We start from the raw sequence: 17622 nt of genomic DNA, 5'->3' as shown, positions 1-17622 counted from the left end.
CATAGCATTCCACATCAACCTAGTATTATGCATCAACTATTCAATGTTTCAAAGTAATAAATTATAAATATAAATATATATCATGCATACTTTTTTTTTTTCTACAGTTGTATTGTATTGATTCATTAATGTTGTAACACGATCGTGTGACAGTAGTAGTAGTGTGACAGCCATGCAATTTATAATATGTTGTGAAATGTTAACGAACCCTGTTCCAGCCAGAGGCAGACCTGTGGCTTTGATTATCAAATGCTTTGCTCAGTCAGCAGAATTCTCACAAGGTCATGAAGTGAAAAGCAACATGCAGGATCACAACATAATACTGCTCTTAAGACTCGTCCAGCATGTACACTTCATCTCCGAATGGATGGATTTCCAATAAATGCCACCTGAACAATAGTGGCAATCAACTGTAGCTTTTGCTTATGTTTTACAGCTTCCAACAAAATAATGATTACAGACTATAAAATCCCTGTAAACTATTACATTTACATTACGTACAGTACAGTTTGTCAATATAAGTATATTTCTTACTAAGAATCAAGCAATGCATTTGGTGAAATATGAAGTTGCATAACAAATAAATAAATGCAATAAAGATTATAGACTGTTTTACACTCCAGTAAAACTTGACCATGTTACAAACAGTTGTTGATCAGTCATTTATTTTTGAGACTGGCTGGAAAGGCAACATTAATTTGTTGTTTGAAAATATATGACCATTTAATGTGATTGTATGTTTCAGCAACATGCAACATTATCTTCTGTGGTTTTGTTCACTGTGTTTGCAGTTTGTGTAAAACCAAGCTATGTTTTATGTCATGCTGGAGCATGTGCACAGATTTGGAAAACATTCAACATTCAATTGCATAACGGCGTACAGTTTTATACTTCAGTGCTTAAATATTTTTGATGTGACTTGGCTAAAGCCCCGATGGTCTTCCCTGTAGTGCTCCTCGTAAATCAATGTCGGTTAATTCCTGAAGTAACGTGTTGTCAACATGCCAGTTTAAGCATAATGAGTAATAAAATGAATAACCTGATCAACCGATGATGAAAATAAAATGAGACCCACTTACTGAAGGAAAAACCAGTTGGGTCTGGTGTGAAAAGGTTCATAGGCATCAATTGCTTTATTTAAAAGCTTGATTTCACTGAACATTTGCATTTAGTGTGAAAAAGCCTTAAGGAAGAATCTAACCATTTTCTGACTAGAAACGCTTGGATTAAGAGCTTTCTGCTTGCTGGGAGAGTACAGTACAAATGAAGACGCGATTGAATACTCTTGCTATTATTAATAGGTGGCAATCAAGTTATGAAAAAGAGAATTTCTGAGAGCATTTTTGGCTCTCAGTTTGCTTTAAGACTAAATGTCAGGAACAATTGATTTGGTTTCAACGCTTTATAGCTGTGTTAACGTTTAGTGACTTCGATACAGGTGCACTACGGTAATTTACAGTGTGTTATAAAAACGTTTCTGCCTATGATAGATGTCAGTGCAGCCCGGGGCAGACAGTCAAATTCTCACAAAACTGAAGATAAATCATTTTCAGATCTTCATAGTTCTCAGTCTTTCTTTATTTGCAGGATTCCTTGAAAGGTTAAAAATGTGCATCAAGGTTTTACATCATACATTAAGAATATATGAACATGTACAGTGAACAGACACCCATTACATGGTCTCTTTTTTTTTTTTTTTTTTAGCAGGGACTTGCTCAAAGGATCCACTAGGTGGCGCTTTTTACCTGAAAGTAAGCTGTTACGACACACACACACACACACACACACACACACACACACACACTCACACAAAGAGATGGTGGCTTTGCCCAAGCCTGAATTTTTAAAAACATGTCTGAAGTGTTTTTGTTAGTTTCAAATATTGATGATAAACAGCAGCCGTGTCTCATGAAGGGATGTGTGAGTTTACAGACAAGAATAACATTCAGAAATAAAGACCCCATGATTATTTTCAGTCCAAACCTGCATGCTGATATATCTCTCTGAAACACAAAAGCAGAACTTCTGAAGAATCTTCACGCATTACAAGGACTCGAATGGACAGAATGAGTCTTTTATGAACTGAACCCATTCATTCATTCACAGCTGACTAGATAGAGAAGATTATCAGCGAGCAGTAGTCATTTCATTCTGTTTATCTTGACTTATACAGCACACATGTTTGTACAGACTACTTTTATGCTGCTTCTTTGTCATTTTGGAGCTTATACTGTGATCTATGAAAAAAAGAAAGACCACATAGGCTTGGAACAACTCAAAAGGCAAATAAATGTCCATTTTTTGAGTGAACTATTCATTTAAGACGACACTAGAGTACTCTGCTAGGTGCTCAAGCCTCTGATGCTCCATCTACAGGTCAAATATTCTGTCCAGTCATCGGCCAAATCTTTTTGAGCCTTATGTAATGTAACAAGGTTGCATGACTTTGATGGAAACAGGAATTGACAGAGAAGGACAGTAAGCCGTCGGGTGGGTACTTCTCGAAAGTCAACGATGATCCTGATTTTAGTTTCTCCGTTTGATCTCTTAAAGGTCTCAGAATCAACCAACCTGTAAACTGATGTCTTTTAATTCAGCTCTAAACGAAACATAATATAAAAACATAAAGATGCTGAGTTAATTAGACTCTGGGATGCTTGCGCTGCCTCACATGTCTTCGCCCATCAGCAGCGGCTGCAGGAAGAGTCCAGCCGTTCCCAGAATACACACGAGGACAAACACCCACAGAAAGATCCTGTCAATCACCATCGCCACGTACTTCCAGTCGTCCTGGACCTTTAAAGACGAGGGGTGGAAGAGCAAGACATGAACTCTGGATCAGATTGGATTTGCACATTTCTAAGGCCTCTAAACGATCAAACTTTGCTGTTAAACCTGTTACTACTTCATTGGAGCTATAGAGCGACGACTGATATTTACATTCACATTACATTTACATTTAGTCATTTAGCAGATGCTTTTATCCAAAGCGACTTACAGATGAGGACAATAGAAGCAATCAAAGTGAAAAAAAGAGCAATGATATGCAAGTCTCAGCCTAACGCAGTACACGATTATAGCAAAGTTGCTTTTTTTTTATTATATAATAAATTAAAAGAAAACAAACAAATAGAATAGAAAAAAGAATAGAGAAAGCTAGTGCTAGAGGCTTTTCTTAGAAAACAAGTCTAAAAGGGTAAAGTGTTTTTTTTTTATATAAAGATAAAGTAGAATTACAATAGAGAGTGCTAGAGTTAAAGGGTTTAGATCATTTTATGTCAGTAGCTGCTATACTGTTATACAACTCTTATTGATTTACATTATATAAATATCAGCATCTGCAGCAAATTGTATATTTTTGCTCAGTTTGAGTCTCTGAATAAAACGGAGCTGTTTTTCCTCCATATTCTCACTATAATCACACTATACGAGTCATAAAAGCCTAATGGATCAAATATGACACTTAACAAAAAAGCAATCATTTTTTTCAGATTTTGTCTAAAGGTTCAATAAACTCTTCCATTTCATAAAATTACAGTATTATTTCATAAGTCAGGCTTTACAGACTTAAAGTGAACAGACAGGCGACTCCTGGCTCGGCTTCAGTATGAAGTTCAGTAGTAACTCTAGCACTATCTATTCTAATTCTATTCTTTAAAGAAAAAAAAACTTAGACTTGCACTCTATTCATTTACTAACTGCTTGTTTTCTTTAAAAAAAAAAAAAAAACTAGCTTCTCTAATATTTTTGTATTCTGTCTATTTCTTTTCTTTTTATTTATTATACAATTAACAAAAAGCAAAAAACAAAGGCATCTAACACTAGCTTGCTCTATTCTTCTATTCTATCGGTTTTATTTTTATTATTATGTAATCTTGCTACGTGGACTGTGTTAATCTAACTGAGACTTGTTATAACACTTGTGTATCGTCGCTCTTTTGTTGACTTTGATTGCTTCCATTGTCCTCATTTGTAATTCGCTTTGGATAAAAGTAATGTAGATGTAATGTAGATGTAGTTGATAGAGTTCAGCACTCCAAAAGTAAAAACATGCTTTATTTGTCTCTCTTACAGGATCCCCTGCTTGTTTATCACTAAATACTAAAGACCTAGAAATAAAAAGTGTCAATAATAATAATAATAATAATAATAATAATAATAATACAGTCAAACCAAAACTTACCCAGACACTAGATATCATTTTTGATATATATATATATATTTTTTACAAGTAGGTGCAGGACACTATAGTTAATTTATGGATAACAAAATAAAGTAAACTGTCACATATCTAAAAATTCTTCATACAGTAGACTACCAGTAAAATTTGGGATCAAAAATGATTCAGACACTTTGACCTGTTCATGCTTTGCTTAAGTGTTTTTCTTTAATTGCTAATGTGATCTTTTTACACACAGACTGAACTAAATGAAGCATAGCTTGGTAATTAGTTGAGATAAATTGGTTTTATCTAATTGTGTTCTTAACTTTAACAGCTGACAGCTATTCAACCCAATTCATTACATACCTTTCTATCAAACTTATCTGACTTTATCAAGATCAATTTGTTCTGACTCTTGTCATATTTTATCACCATTTTCTAAACTATAGCAAATAAACTGTGATAACGTGAGAAATACGTCTGAATAAATTCTGGTTCGACTGTATCAGACCAATGCATTATGATTTGATGTCTCACCTCCTTGGCCTCGTTCTGTAACCTCATGTTTTCGGCGATGTACTTGACGCTCTCTATGGCGTCTCTGACCTGTGGAGACATGCACAGAAACCCAGCATCCAGAGACTCAGAGCTGGAGCACGGACTCCCTCCGTCTTCTGCTCCTTCGCTGGAAACGTTGGTGCCTTGTTGCTTCCACATGCATCGTCCGTCTTGACACAGAAAGCCCGGCGCCGTCTTAGACGCCTCGCTCAGGTTGTTGAGCTCGGTGGTGCACAGGAGCAGATGAGGCCGGCGCGAAAGATTCGTCTGTTTGCTGGAAACCAGACCTGGAGCGTGAAGAGCGCACGATCTGGTCTTCCTCTCCGGGTCTTTCTCAGGCCGAGTCATGAACATGACCCGAGGCAGCAGACCGAGGAAGACCTTCTGAACCCAGCCGGGCATGGTGTGCGTCTTAGGCGTGCGGTAATGCACATTGAGCACAAACACAGTGATCACAATAGACAGAGTCACAAATATCATGGTGAAAAGCAGGTACTCTCCAATCAGAGGGATGACGAGAGACGTGGACGGGATGGTTTCGGTGATGACCAAGAGGAAAACAGTGAGGGAGAGGAGGACGGAAATGCACAAGGTCACCTTCTCTCCACAGTCGGACGGGAGATAAAACACCAGAACGGTCAGGAAGGAGATGAGCAGACAGGGAATGATCATGTTGATGGTGTAGAAGAGCGGCAGGCGGCGGATGTAGAGCGAGTACGTGATGTCGGTGTAGATCTCCTCGCAGCAGTTGTACTTGATGTCGTGCTTGTATCCCGGAGCGTCGATGATCGTCCACTCGCCGCTCTCCCAGAAATCCTTCAGGTTGATGGTGGAGCCGATGAGCACCAGGTCGATTTTGGCTTTGTCGTAGGTCCACGAGCCGAACTTCATGGTGCAGTTCTGGTAGTCGAACGGGAAGAAGGTGACGTCGATCTTGCAGGAGCTCTTGAAGATGGCCGGTGGGATCCAGGTGACGTCTCCGTTGTAGCGAAGAAGAGCTTTCGTTTTGTCATCCACCTGGAAATCTCCGACTGCGCTGTGGTTTGGAAACAGAAACGGATCGTGAAGGACTGACGAGGTCAATGGACCTTTTTCACATTTTTTGGTTACACTTTATTTTGATAGTTCACATGTCTACTAACTCTCAGTAGGGTAGGTTTAGGGTTAGTAGAGTAAGTTGAAATATACTTGCAAAGTTTCTCACAGTCAGCATGTTGTGGACCCATCAAAATAAAGTGTAAGAAGATATTAAGCAGACGGTCTACTAACGACTGCTAGTTGACATGTAGTTGCAAAGTTACGTACTGTTAGTAGAACGTCTAAAGTGGACGATCGAAATAAAGTGTAACCACACTGATGAGGTCAATGGACCTTTTTCACATTTTTTTTTTTTTTGCATATTATATTTATTATGGTATTTTTGAATTTTCAGACACATAAACAGTACAATCACAAGACAGGACAAAACACAACTACACAAACAAGAAGGGGAAGAAAAAGAGATCAGTTAGATTCAATTTTGCAGATAAGCACATCACTAAGTAAAGGCAAACGGGCTTCAAAGCAACTTTTTGCACAATATGACAACATAGACAAGGTGAAATAATATCGTAATAATAACAATTATAAAATAATAATAGGTAACAACCTAGGCCTTTTTACCTCACAAGGGCGTTACTTAATGGAGTCATCGGATGCAAAATTCACTTTTCAAGTTGTTTCAGCATAAATGTGTGTTGGAAGTGTGTGTACACATCCATCTTGTCTACTGTCAGAATGACGTAGTTCTGCACAGGCCCCTCCCATGATAGTTGATTGACAAGCCGTCTTACCTTAGCCCCGCCCTGAGTGAGCCGAGAGCTGTCCGCCTCCGGTGCAGGGAAGACAAGATGTCTCAGATTAAGCGATTGAGGTGTTATGTTGTTGGATGTAATAATGAATATAGCAGTCATCAGTTACTCCCGACATCTGAGCCGCTGAAGACGCAGTGGATTAACGTTACTTTCGTTTTGAAGGGAATGCACCGATCCCGATCTGCCTAAATGCATCTATGTTCACACGAAGCATTCGTGATCCAGCTTCATCTACAGAAGAAGTGAGTATAATGTTTTTTTATGAATCTTTGCAAATTGCCTTTTCTAAGATATGCTAGTTAGCACGTTTCACGGCTTAAGTTTACAGTCTGCTCGTGACCCCTCGTGAGGGGCGGGGTCAGCAGAGCTCATTAGCATTTAAAGCAACATGGACTAAAATGGGTTGATGAAAACAGAGCTGATTTTGACAGGGGAAAAAGGTGTTTTTTACACTACCATTGAGAAATTTTAACCAAAGTATGTTATAGACTTTTCATTAAGACCCTAAAGAATCATATCAACTTGTGGAAAATGTGGCATCCGATGATCCCTTTAAGGAAAATGACCATAGCTACAGAGAGCGAATAGATTTGCAACAGTGTTAACATAGTTTTGACAAATAATCGAAGAAGAGAAAAGTCAAATACTGAAATGAAATTTAGAGAGAAAGACCTTTTTCACATTTGCGGGTTTCTCAGCAGTGGACGTCGTCATAGTTGGGTTAACGTCAAGAGCATTGATTGGGAGAGTAGTGCGGTCAAACAATTAATCGCATCCAAAATAAAAGTTTTTGTTTACATAATATATGTGTGTGTGTACTGTGTATATTTATTATGTATATATAAATACACACACATGCATGTATATATTTAAGAAAAATATGGTATATTTCTATATTAAATATATTAATATATATAATATCAATTATACAAATATAAATATATACATGTAAACACGTGAATATTTTCAAAATATATTCTGTATGTGTGTGTATTTATATATACATAATTTATTTTGGATGCGATTAATCGCGATTAATAGTTTGACGGCACTATATAAATGCACACTCAAACAGTATATATGTTGAAAATGTTTATATGTATTTACATTTATATTTTTATATTTTATATTATTTAATTCAAGTTTCAAATTAAGTTTATTTGTATAGTGCTTTTACGATGCAAATCGTTGCAAAGCAACTTTGCAGAAAATTAAAGTTTCTACATTATATAGTAGCTTATCAGTGGTGACTATCTCAAGTTGATGTCCATATGGCAGAAATGTACAGTAAAAATCAAGCAGTTTAGTTAATGACATGTAATCAAACAGACGGTGAACACTATTAACAGCAATGATTATATGTTATACTTATAGCAAAGTTTGGCAGTTTTGTATGTTGTCTGAGGGTTGGCATCATTTTAGGTCAATATATAAACATAACATATTTTTCTTGTATTTATATATACATAATACATATACACCATGCACACACACATATCATGTCAACAAAAACTTTTTTTTTGGATGCGATTAATCGTTTGACAGCACTATGGAGAGTACCACACATATATATTGTTTTGCATTCCCATTTGCTCAAATAGCAAAATAAATACTCCACGATAGTGTTTTCACGACTTTTAATAAAAAAAAAAAAGAATTTACGATGCTGATGACTGTTAAACACATCATCACAGTCTTGTGAAAAGGGTCCATAACGAAACGAGGAACAGAACGGAGAACTTACTTGTTGTACAACACAATGTCTGGCTTCCAAATCTTCTTGGATGGCACACGGATAAACTCAACGCCTCCGAAATCCTTGGGATTCCACCTGAGCTTATAATCGTTCCAAATCTAGGAAAAGTAGAAACACACAGAAAAATAAAAGAGTTTCTGCCACTGAATAAAAAAGGTAATTGCAACTTTTTATCTAACAATTCTGACTTCGTAACAAGCAACTGCAAGTTCACATCACGCAGTTCTGAGGAAAGAGTCAGAATTGTAAGATTGTAAGAAAAAAGAATTGTGCCATTGTTAAAACATAGTCTTTTTTCCTCATAACTGCACTTTATAACTCACAATTGCAAGATATTGTCAGAATGGCAATATATAAACTAAAAATTGAGAGAAAAATGTTGGAACTGTGAGACAGAAAGCTGCAATTACCTTGTTTTGTTTTTTATTCAGTGACGGAAATGGGCTTTTTGCAAGAAAATATTATTTCAGTTTTTCATGTTCAAAATTCTGTGTTTTACTTTACTTTTTTAAATCCACTGCTGATCACCGAGTCAAAACTGGCTAATAATTAACTTAAAGCCTTTATGTATGATGCATTATAAAGATATTCAGAATATGCTGTAATACTGCCTACAGTACATTACTATTATAACGGAAGACAGTATGTTACTGTCAGACTGTGACAACATTTTATTTTTTATTTTTTATAGTGTACATTATTATGCATTACATCCTTTCACAAAATAATTAAAGTTCAAGTTAAAATGCATTAATAATATTTGCAGATTTCTGGCTGAAACTGGTTTGTCTTGTGTTTTAAATGTAACAATGAATAGATAAGTATTATAAATGGGGCTACCATCATTAATTTACAAGGAATTATTACTGCGTTAAAATACTTGCAAAATGCATTATATCTATAAAGGCTTCAAGTAAAGTGTTGCCGAAAATGGTTTCTACACCAATTTGTTTCCAGCGTAGTTTTATGCACACAATATGAAGCCCAGTTATGTGCAGCATGTTTGTGTGTTATGCTTAATCACATTCAGTATTCCAGGATACAGCTAACACACACACAGACTAAACGAAGGACCACGATCCGATGTTGATGAAGATAACGGGTTCGAGTGTGTTTCAAAGACGTGGCTGTGAGCCATGTTCTCATTTGTTATTCTCCAGACTGTCTCAGGTTAAATCTGATGAAACAACAGCACAGGCCCGTCGTCACCGAGAGGAAAGGACACATTGATCCTGTTTAATATATTTTAGGGAGGCAATGCCAACTCAAGGCACATTTAATAGAACTGACACATCAATAGATGCACAGTTTCCAGGTCAGTTGCTTAAATAGTTTGTATGACTTGCCACCAGGTGAATTAATTCTGTATTAAATTCGATTAGCTTGATTAAATGTGATTATTGATTTGCCATTTAAACGTTAATGAACGGCACGATTAATTCAAGAGGAGGGCGCACTGCTTCATTTGGTTAGGCGCTATTTGCTGTATGAGGTTTTTTTTAATTATTCCTCTTCAAATAATCACTCTCATAACAAATTATACGACCTAGAGCTGATTTCCAATCTTCAGGTAATTAAAAAAATATTAGACAATTAGACATTTGGAAACCAATAATACTTAGATCACAGTCCCATTTATATTTCACCAAATGCCTAAATGGATATAATAATATAATCTACAGCTCCACGCCGTGTTTTGTTTATTAGGATTTGTTTTTAACATCCACAACTTCACACCAGCAGCAAGCATCTCACATCTGTATTCCATGGGAATCGAATCCACCTGCTGCACCAATCATTGTAAAAAGTGACCGCAAAAGATAGTGAATACAACTGTGTCCAATTATCTAAATTAATCAATGACCTTTGGATGTGTGTGAATAATGCATGAGCTTACATGTCGCAGCCAGAGATTGGTCTCCATAATCTGGTTCACCTCATCCTGCGAAAAAAAGAGAAAAGGAAGAGAGAGTCTCTGAGAGTCGCAGACAACTCACCTGCGGCGGAATAAACACGGCGACTCTGGATTAATATTTCAGAGCTTAAAGAAGAAACATGCTGTCATGAGCAATCATTCTCCAGGCGTCAGTCCGGAGCGGAGCGGAGCCTCAGTCTCTCACAGATGGGCCACCTGAGTCCCGTCGCCTGAAGGAGCTTCACGAGGCACACAGAACCTCCAGCTGCCCACAAACACAGCCCAGCATCTGAAGTGTCTCACTTGTGAAGGTTTTTTTTTTAATATATTTAAAAAAATTAATACATATTTTTATAAGCATTCAAAAATATTATTCCCTCCATATATTTCAATACAAGAAACCACAATAACATGAGGGTTATTATAGTTGACTAAAACTACAATTAAAACATAAACAAAAAACACTTTCATTGCTTAAAAACGAAATAAATTTGAACTGAAATAAAACAAAATATAAAAACTATTTTATTTCAGCCAGTTTCCAAGGCAACATTTCTCATTTTCATTAAGTTTAATGTACTAAAATAATTAAAACTAAATTAAACATACATGTTTAAAAACAACTAAACTAACTAATAAAAATGACAAAACTTGAACCAAAATGAAAATAGAAAATCTAAAAATAAAATTAGTTCAACATAATAACAAGAACTATAAAGTATCTGAATGATTCTAAAATAACACTGAATGTGTCACATTTGAAGAAAAACGTTAACAGTCTATAACACGTGTAAATATATAACATAAATATAGGCTGCTGTGAGACTGGAAATGTATTTTCTTGCCACTGAAATACATTTTGAAATATATTTTGGTATATGAAGGTTAAAATCATATTTCATTGAACTTTACTGTTTACAGCATACATTTAAAATATATTTTGTTCAGAAAAAGAAAATCCAATAGTCTGTTTCAGAAGTTCATGTTTAGATTTCCTCTGCAATATAATACTGAAATCGTTCTTGTGGTGTTTTGTTGTTGTTGTTGTTTGCGCTTCCATCCCCAAAAGCATGACATTACCCCTCAAAGGGATATGACTGAATGCACAGAAATTGCAGAAAAGCATTTTTTGCATCACACAGAGCTTATCATTATCCAGCTGAATTAAACAATGTAGAGAAAATAAATGAGAAAGAATGACATAAGGAAGGAAATACAGCTCGATAAACACTGTTTAATTAAAGCGAGATGTTCTCCGTGACTGAGGAGGGGGAGAAATAGGAAAGATGACAATTCAGCAGATCATGTGCTCATTCACACCGACGGATCGATGCGTGTCTGAGGTCAGAGACTCTGAAGCTCCAGACGACTGACGGAAGCCTGACCAAACCACAAAACCAGGGTAAAACAAGTAAATGAAGCTGTATTTGTTCACAGCCACTTACCACTTTGACCAGCTGTGACATGGACACTTCAAACTGCACGATGACGGGGTCGGACACGTTCTCCACCGGTCTGATGTACTGGTTATACCTGGAGAAGATGACTGAGAAGAGCCTGTGCTCGGCCTCAGAGCCACAAACCCCTGAATCTGGACCAGAGACGTTCATTACTGCACAGAGTCTCCAGCGTTTATAGAGCTGAAGCTGCTAAAACATGCTTTTCTTATTATGAATGGTCCCACTTTACTTTGTGCTTACATTTAAATTAATCATTTGATACAATGCACTTATTGGGTACATACATGTTTTTACATTGGGACACTTTTGCCATTTTGACTGAGGGTACATCATCTCTGCTTCAGAAGAACACATGCAGCACCAGAGAACTGACTCTGAAGCTGCTAAAACACGCATTACTTATTAGAAATCAACATGTGTTTAGTAAATGAAGAACAATCAAAGATTCATCTTAAGCAGGCAATGGCACGAGATAGTGTTAATACAAATTTTCAAACATTGTATAGTAATCAGAATCCATTTTTAACACGTTTTCTTGACAATATCTTGCTTTTGTTTTGATCCAATTCAGATAAATTGCGACACTTTTGCCATTGAGATGACCCAATTAGCCTGTCTTTAATTAACTAAACTAACTATAATCCTGATCACAAGTGAATACAAAACATCTTTGAGTGTCAGATCTGATTTGAGACCTAAATGCACGAAAACATTTTATTAGACTGAACCAGGAATTAATGATTTAAAAAAACAAAACAAAAAAACATTCATTTTATTTGCGAATTTGCCGGTTTTGTATCTTTGATGTGCTGAAAAGATCTTTAGAAAGAGCTGTTTAATGTCAGGTTTCTTTGTGACAATTTACCCCGTAATCTGTGACAGTGCGCGCCGCTATTGGGGCATGTTGTCACAGAGGTCAGCGTGTATTAGCGAGAAACGGACTTTCTCCTGCGACCGGGGGGACATTTTTAATGATTGAAAACATTTAATGATTTTTGGCATCGTCTCTCATTGCTCTCTTGAAATCAGCGCACGAGTCGTTCATAGACCGCAAACATAAAACATTTCAATAAACAGCCTTAAAGTATGAGACTCAGTCCTGCTTTACTCACCAGACAGAAGAACAAACACAGAGTAGCAGGTGTGCAAAATCACGAGAAGTCTGGTTTTCATCGTACAATCCGGAGAACTGATAGAAGAGTGATCCGACAGAGTCCAGACGAGTCCAGAGAGAGAGAGAGAGAGATAGAGAGAGTGAAAAGAGAGAGAGAGAGAGAGAGAGAGAGAGAGAGTGAAAAGAGAGAGAGAGAGAGAGAAGAGAGAGAGGAGAGAGAGAGATCCTCTCCAAATACAGGTTAAGTAACTATTTTAGATAGTAACCAAACCAACGATTGTGAGGCTTGTGGAGGTTTTCTTGAATGTTAAAAAAAGTTGGAAGATTGCAATCCAATATGGAAAAAAATATATAATTAAAAATAAAATTAAAAGAATATTTTGAAATATATATATATATTTCAAAATATTAACAAGTCTAATTATATTTTAACCATTTTAGTATATTTTTGAAAATGTATTTTAAATTTGAAATATATATTTTTATAAGCATTCAGAAATATTTTGCCCTCCATATATATCAATACAAGAAACCACAAAAACTTAGTTATTATATTGGTTATTATAGTTGACTAAAACTAAAATTAAACAAAACACATTTTCATTTCTTGAAATAAAAAATATTAACTGAATTAAAAAAAAAAATAATAATAATAATAATATATATATATATATATATATATATATATATATATATATATATAAACTTAAAACTATTTTATTTCAGCTAGTTTTCAAGGCAACATTTCACATTTTAATTTAATGTACTAAAATAATTAAAACTAAAACTATCTTTAAAAAAGTATATATATATATTTATATATATATATATATATATACTGTATATAAATGTTTAAAACAACAGAAACTAGCTAATAAAAATTACAAATGCACAACAAAATTACTAAAACTTAAACCAAAATGAAAATGAAACCAGAAAATCTAAAAATACAATTGAGTTCAAAATAATAACAAAAACTATAAAGTATCTGAATGATATTAAAATAACACTGAATTAAGATTAAGTAACCATTTTAGATAGTAACCAAACCAACGATTTAGAAACAGAGAGGCAGAGCAGAGATCAGACAGCAAACACTCTGCTCATTTCAACTAAATATCACAAAGTGAGGAAACATTTCTCCCCAGATTTGAAGCATTGATCCCATCATTTACTGAACTTAGTGATGCTGAGAACATGCCCTTCTTACTCAGAGAAGATGATAACAGCTGCACTCGCTGCTAAATATGTGTTAGTCATTCACAATGTTAGGTGTTACACACAGTTAACTCCAAGCTCACTCACTTTATCTTTCATTTTCATTTATTTAGATGGATTTTATGTATTTGTTATCCATGTTGTTTTTTTTATTGTTTCTTTTTATTATTTATATATATATATATATATATATGTGTGTGTGTGTGTGTGTGTGTGTGTGTTAATGATTTGGCAGCATTGTGTTACACAGTCATGCTAATAAAGCTTAACTGAATTTAAAAAAAAATTAAATTGAGAGAGAGAGAGAGAGAGAGAGAGCAGCTCTCCTTAAACAGCAGATACAAGTTAAACTAGGGTGAATTCAAATTAATATGGGCATTTTTCCCCAGTTATCCCAGTGACAAACTCGACATGCATCTTAAAAACGCAACGCACATGATGTGAGGTCATATAATGTGACTGTGACTGTGTTACATGATAAAGCACATGAGGATTTTATAGTTTCACCATGAAGTACACATTTAATGGTTGAGAGACTGAAGGGTTTTTATACCTCAGAGAAAGATCCAAATAATAGAATAAAAGATCATCCTGTAGTCCACATATTATACAAAGTGTAACCTAATAAACACAAATACATGTCAGAACTTCATCACCTGGGTATTTTTCAAATCACTTTGCTACAACTGCTAAATTTGTCTCTGTTTCAATATTAGTAGCTATATGAGAATAATATCCATATCAGCGTGACCCTAATGTTCGCTTTCCAAGAAATGATGTATGTTTCAAACAGCTGCAGATTCAGACTGAAATCCACAAACTCCATAACTCTCTCACTCCCGCAGTCCAACACAATTAAATAAAACTTACACTTAGGTGTAACCTGTCCTGTTATATAACAAAACTGGACACTGTATAAAGACATACGGTATTCTGCGCTGTGAATGAAAGTGATGTACTGTAGCCTGGATTAGAAGTCTCACTAAATAACCACCAAATAAATCCAGACACAGCCAGCAGGTGGCGCTCTACATATAGTGATGCACATCAGGTCAGATCTGAATGTGCTTTCAGGTGAACACAAGGAGAAACACAGAAGATGAGAAATAAAATGACAGCTGATAAATGCTTGAGTAGCGAAGGTGAGCAGGTGATCCTTCATCTCCAAAATCAACCAAATCAAGCATTCAGACAAGAAAAGACACATTTGTGCTGATTTGATTAAGACTTTGACCAAAATGGACATGAATGGCTGCAAATGTGATTAAATATTACACAGTGAATCAAACCTCGTGTAGGCCTATCTATCAAGACCACTGAAAAATAAAACAGATTATTGGAGGCCATGTTTTACAAGAAAATACTATTTCAATCTCTCTACTTCATAAATTCTTCTTTAATCAAGAGTTATGCATAACTACTTGTGAAATGTACTAGCTATTTCTGAGTGAAACAGGTTTCAAAGTAAACTGTACCCCAGTTTTATTTATTCGTTTTTTTTAAATATATATTAAATAATCATATCCAGGCTTAATATGTAGAGACCGATAAACCATTTAGCTTTATTTCCCTGAAAAGTGAAAAAAAGTGACTAACAGTGGCTCAACCAATAACAAGAGTTGGTGGGCGGGGTTAATTTGTTTCTGACCAATGGCAGACAAGGGGAGTGAAACCTGTTTGGGAACAATCATAAATTCTGGAGTTCTGTTTGGTTCGACTTGAGCTTCAAGCACTTTGCCATCATATTCTGGGTCAAATGATTGCTGATGTGGAGAAAATCCTCTACAGTGACATTATAATACAATAATGGCACAGTGACTGTGTCACTATAGAGTTTCATGCTCAGATCATCACTCAGAGCTGAGCTTCATGTCTTTGAGTTATATATATATATATATATACACACATACACACACAGTGGTGGCCAGAATTATTATAAGACTAGTATTTTCAGGAGTTATTTTTTTATTTTATGTATCAAAACCACCTTTTAACTTATTTCAGATACTAACTTTTACTCCATTTTATATATATATATATATATGACATGAAGAAACAGAAAATACTGAGACAGAATAAATCCAGAAGAACTGTGGCAACAAGACGCTTCAAGAAAGCTACCTGCAAAGCTCCTGTACTGTTAAAAGTTTTAGGCCATTGTGTAAAAATGCTGTAAAATGAGGATATTGTCAAAAATAATGTCATGAATAGATTTTATTTATCAATTAACTTATATTAAAGCTGCAGTCCGTACGTTTTGCCTCTTTGTCGCCATCTCTGTTTGAAAACCTGGAATTGTAGTTATTTGTGGAATTATCTTCGTTATGTGGGTCGTGCATCGGCATGAATCTCTAGTTTTGAGGAGTATGTGTGGCTGTCAGTCACTGCACCGGTGTGGATACTGTACTCAGGAATCACAGATTCTAGCCTACGTCTTGGAATATATGACCCAGATATTTTCACCGGATATTGTCGTCTAAACAAGTAACAAGTCTGCCACTTTTGTTCTGACCAACTGAGGAAAAAAACATTACAATAAATCGCGCTACCAATGGTGATTAAATCTAACGATCGGTTAGCTCATATCACATCAAACCGTGCAAATAATTATTATTGTTATACTTTTTTTCTCAAATTGTTAATGTTAACAACAGCAGCATTGTGTGACTATGTGTCTATAGTGTGTATATTTCAATTTCTGTACAGCCTAATCTCTAATTGTCATGCCATTCGAATTTCATATAAAAAAATATTTTAGTCCAAAAGCAAATAATTCTTCCTTCAAACTGGTTTTCTTTAAAATACAAATCTTGTGTAATCCCAGGCTATCTGTAATCAGAATATAATTTGATTTTAGTCACATGTGTTTCATAAACACATAATCCTTTCTGGATTACAATCCGCCATCAAAATGATAAATTATTCCAGCTGTTGTGAGAAAAGGCTATAAATGATCCTCCACCTGCAGGATCCTCACATGTGATATAGTCTACTATCCGGGAAAACTTCTTTATGTTTACAGACGTGACGTAATGATGCTGCGGCACGCTCGAATTTCCCATGAATTCCTACCAGAACCACTCAGATTAGAAAACATTATTATAAACTAAACATTGTGAATCGGGCTAAAGTAAGGAGATAGTTTTGAACACTGGCTGGTTATGTACTTGCTCAAATATTGATTTCGGATAATTTTTAACCAAAATAAAAAAATAAATAAAATTACGGACTGCAGCTTTAACTAAATGAAATCAACATTTGTTGTGAGCATCCTTTGTGTTTAAAGCAGCTTTTGTCCTCGCTGCACTTGAGCAGAGTTTCTCAGGAGCTTCGCAGGAGGTTTCTCGAAGCGTCTCCGAGACGTCTCAGTTTGTTCTGTTTCTTCATGTTATTCCAGACAGACTGATGATGATCAGATCAGATCTCTGACTGTGTGGAGCAAACAAAAATCTCACTGGATTATTACAATTAATGGCAAAATGAAAGTTTGGAAATGTTAACTAATATTTCCTACTGACACACTTCAGCAAAATATAGAAATAACTGACTTAAAACCATTTTAGCTGCTGAAAATACTAGTGCTCTA

At 35.5% G+C, this 17622-nt stretch overlaps 1 protein-coding gene across 3 annotated transcripts; it reads right to left on the bottom strand.

Annotated features, from left to right (window-relative positions):
* Nucleotides 1-1560: 1560 nt before the first annotated feature.
* chrna3 (cholinergic receptor, nicotinic, alpha 3) lies at nucleotides 1561-12941 on the bottom strand. Of its 3 annotated transcripts, none has more exons than XM_058752245.1 (7): nucleotides 12817-12935; nucleotides 11989-12087; nucleotides 11690-11835; nucleotides 10227-10271; nucleotides 8318-8427; nucleotides 4700-5756; nucleotides 1561-2796 (listed from the first exon to the last, which is right to left on the bottom strand). In XM_058752245.1, the coding sequence occupies exons 1-7, from the start codon at nucleotides 12875-12877 to the stop codon at nucleotides 2668-2670; spliced, it is 1647 nt and encodes a 548-aa protein (XP_058608228.1). In that variant the 5' UTR covers nucleotides 12878-12935; the 3' UTR covers nucleotides 1561-2667. The 3 variants fall into 3 exon arrangements, with proteins under 3 accessions (XP_058608228.1, XP_058608229.1, XP_058608231.1); XM_058752246.1 differs by having other exon boundaries at nucleotides 11989-12084; nucleotides 12817-12919; XM_058752248.1 differs by lacking the exon at nucleotides 11989-12087 and having other exon boundaries at nucleotides 12817-12941.
* Nucleotides 12942-17622: the final 4681 nt, after the last annotated feature.

This window comes from Onychostoma macrolepis, chromosome 18 (assembly GCF_012432095.1).
Source record: "Onychostoma macrolepis isolate SWU-2019 chromosome 18, ASM1243209v1, whole genome shotgun sequence".
Taxonomy (NCBI): domain Eukaryota; kingdom Metazoa; phylum Chordata; class Actinopteri; order Cypriniformes; family Cyprinidae; genus Onychostoma; species Onychostoma macrolepis.
This window is presented reverse-complemented; position numbering and strand designations above follow the sequence as displayed.

Bases quoted from the DNA above. Each gene is read 5' to 3' on its own strand.
- chrna3 (XM_058752245.1), bottom strand. From the start codon at position 12,877: ATGAAAACCAGACTTCTCGTGATTTTGCACACCTGCTACTCTGTGTTT. The intron at 10,272-11,689 runs GTAAGTGGCTGT...TTTTTTTCGCAG, and splicing joins TGTCACAGCTGGTCAAAGTG to GATGAGGTGAACCAGATTAT. The intron at 5,757-8,317 runs GTAAGTTCTCCG...TCCAAACCACAG, and splicing joins GACATTGTGTTGTACAACAA to CGCAGTCGGAGATTTCCAGG.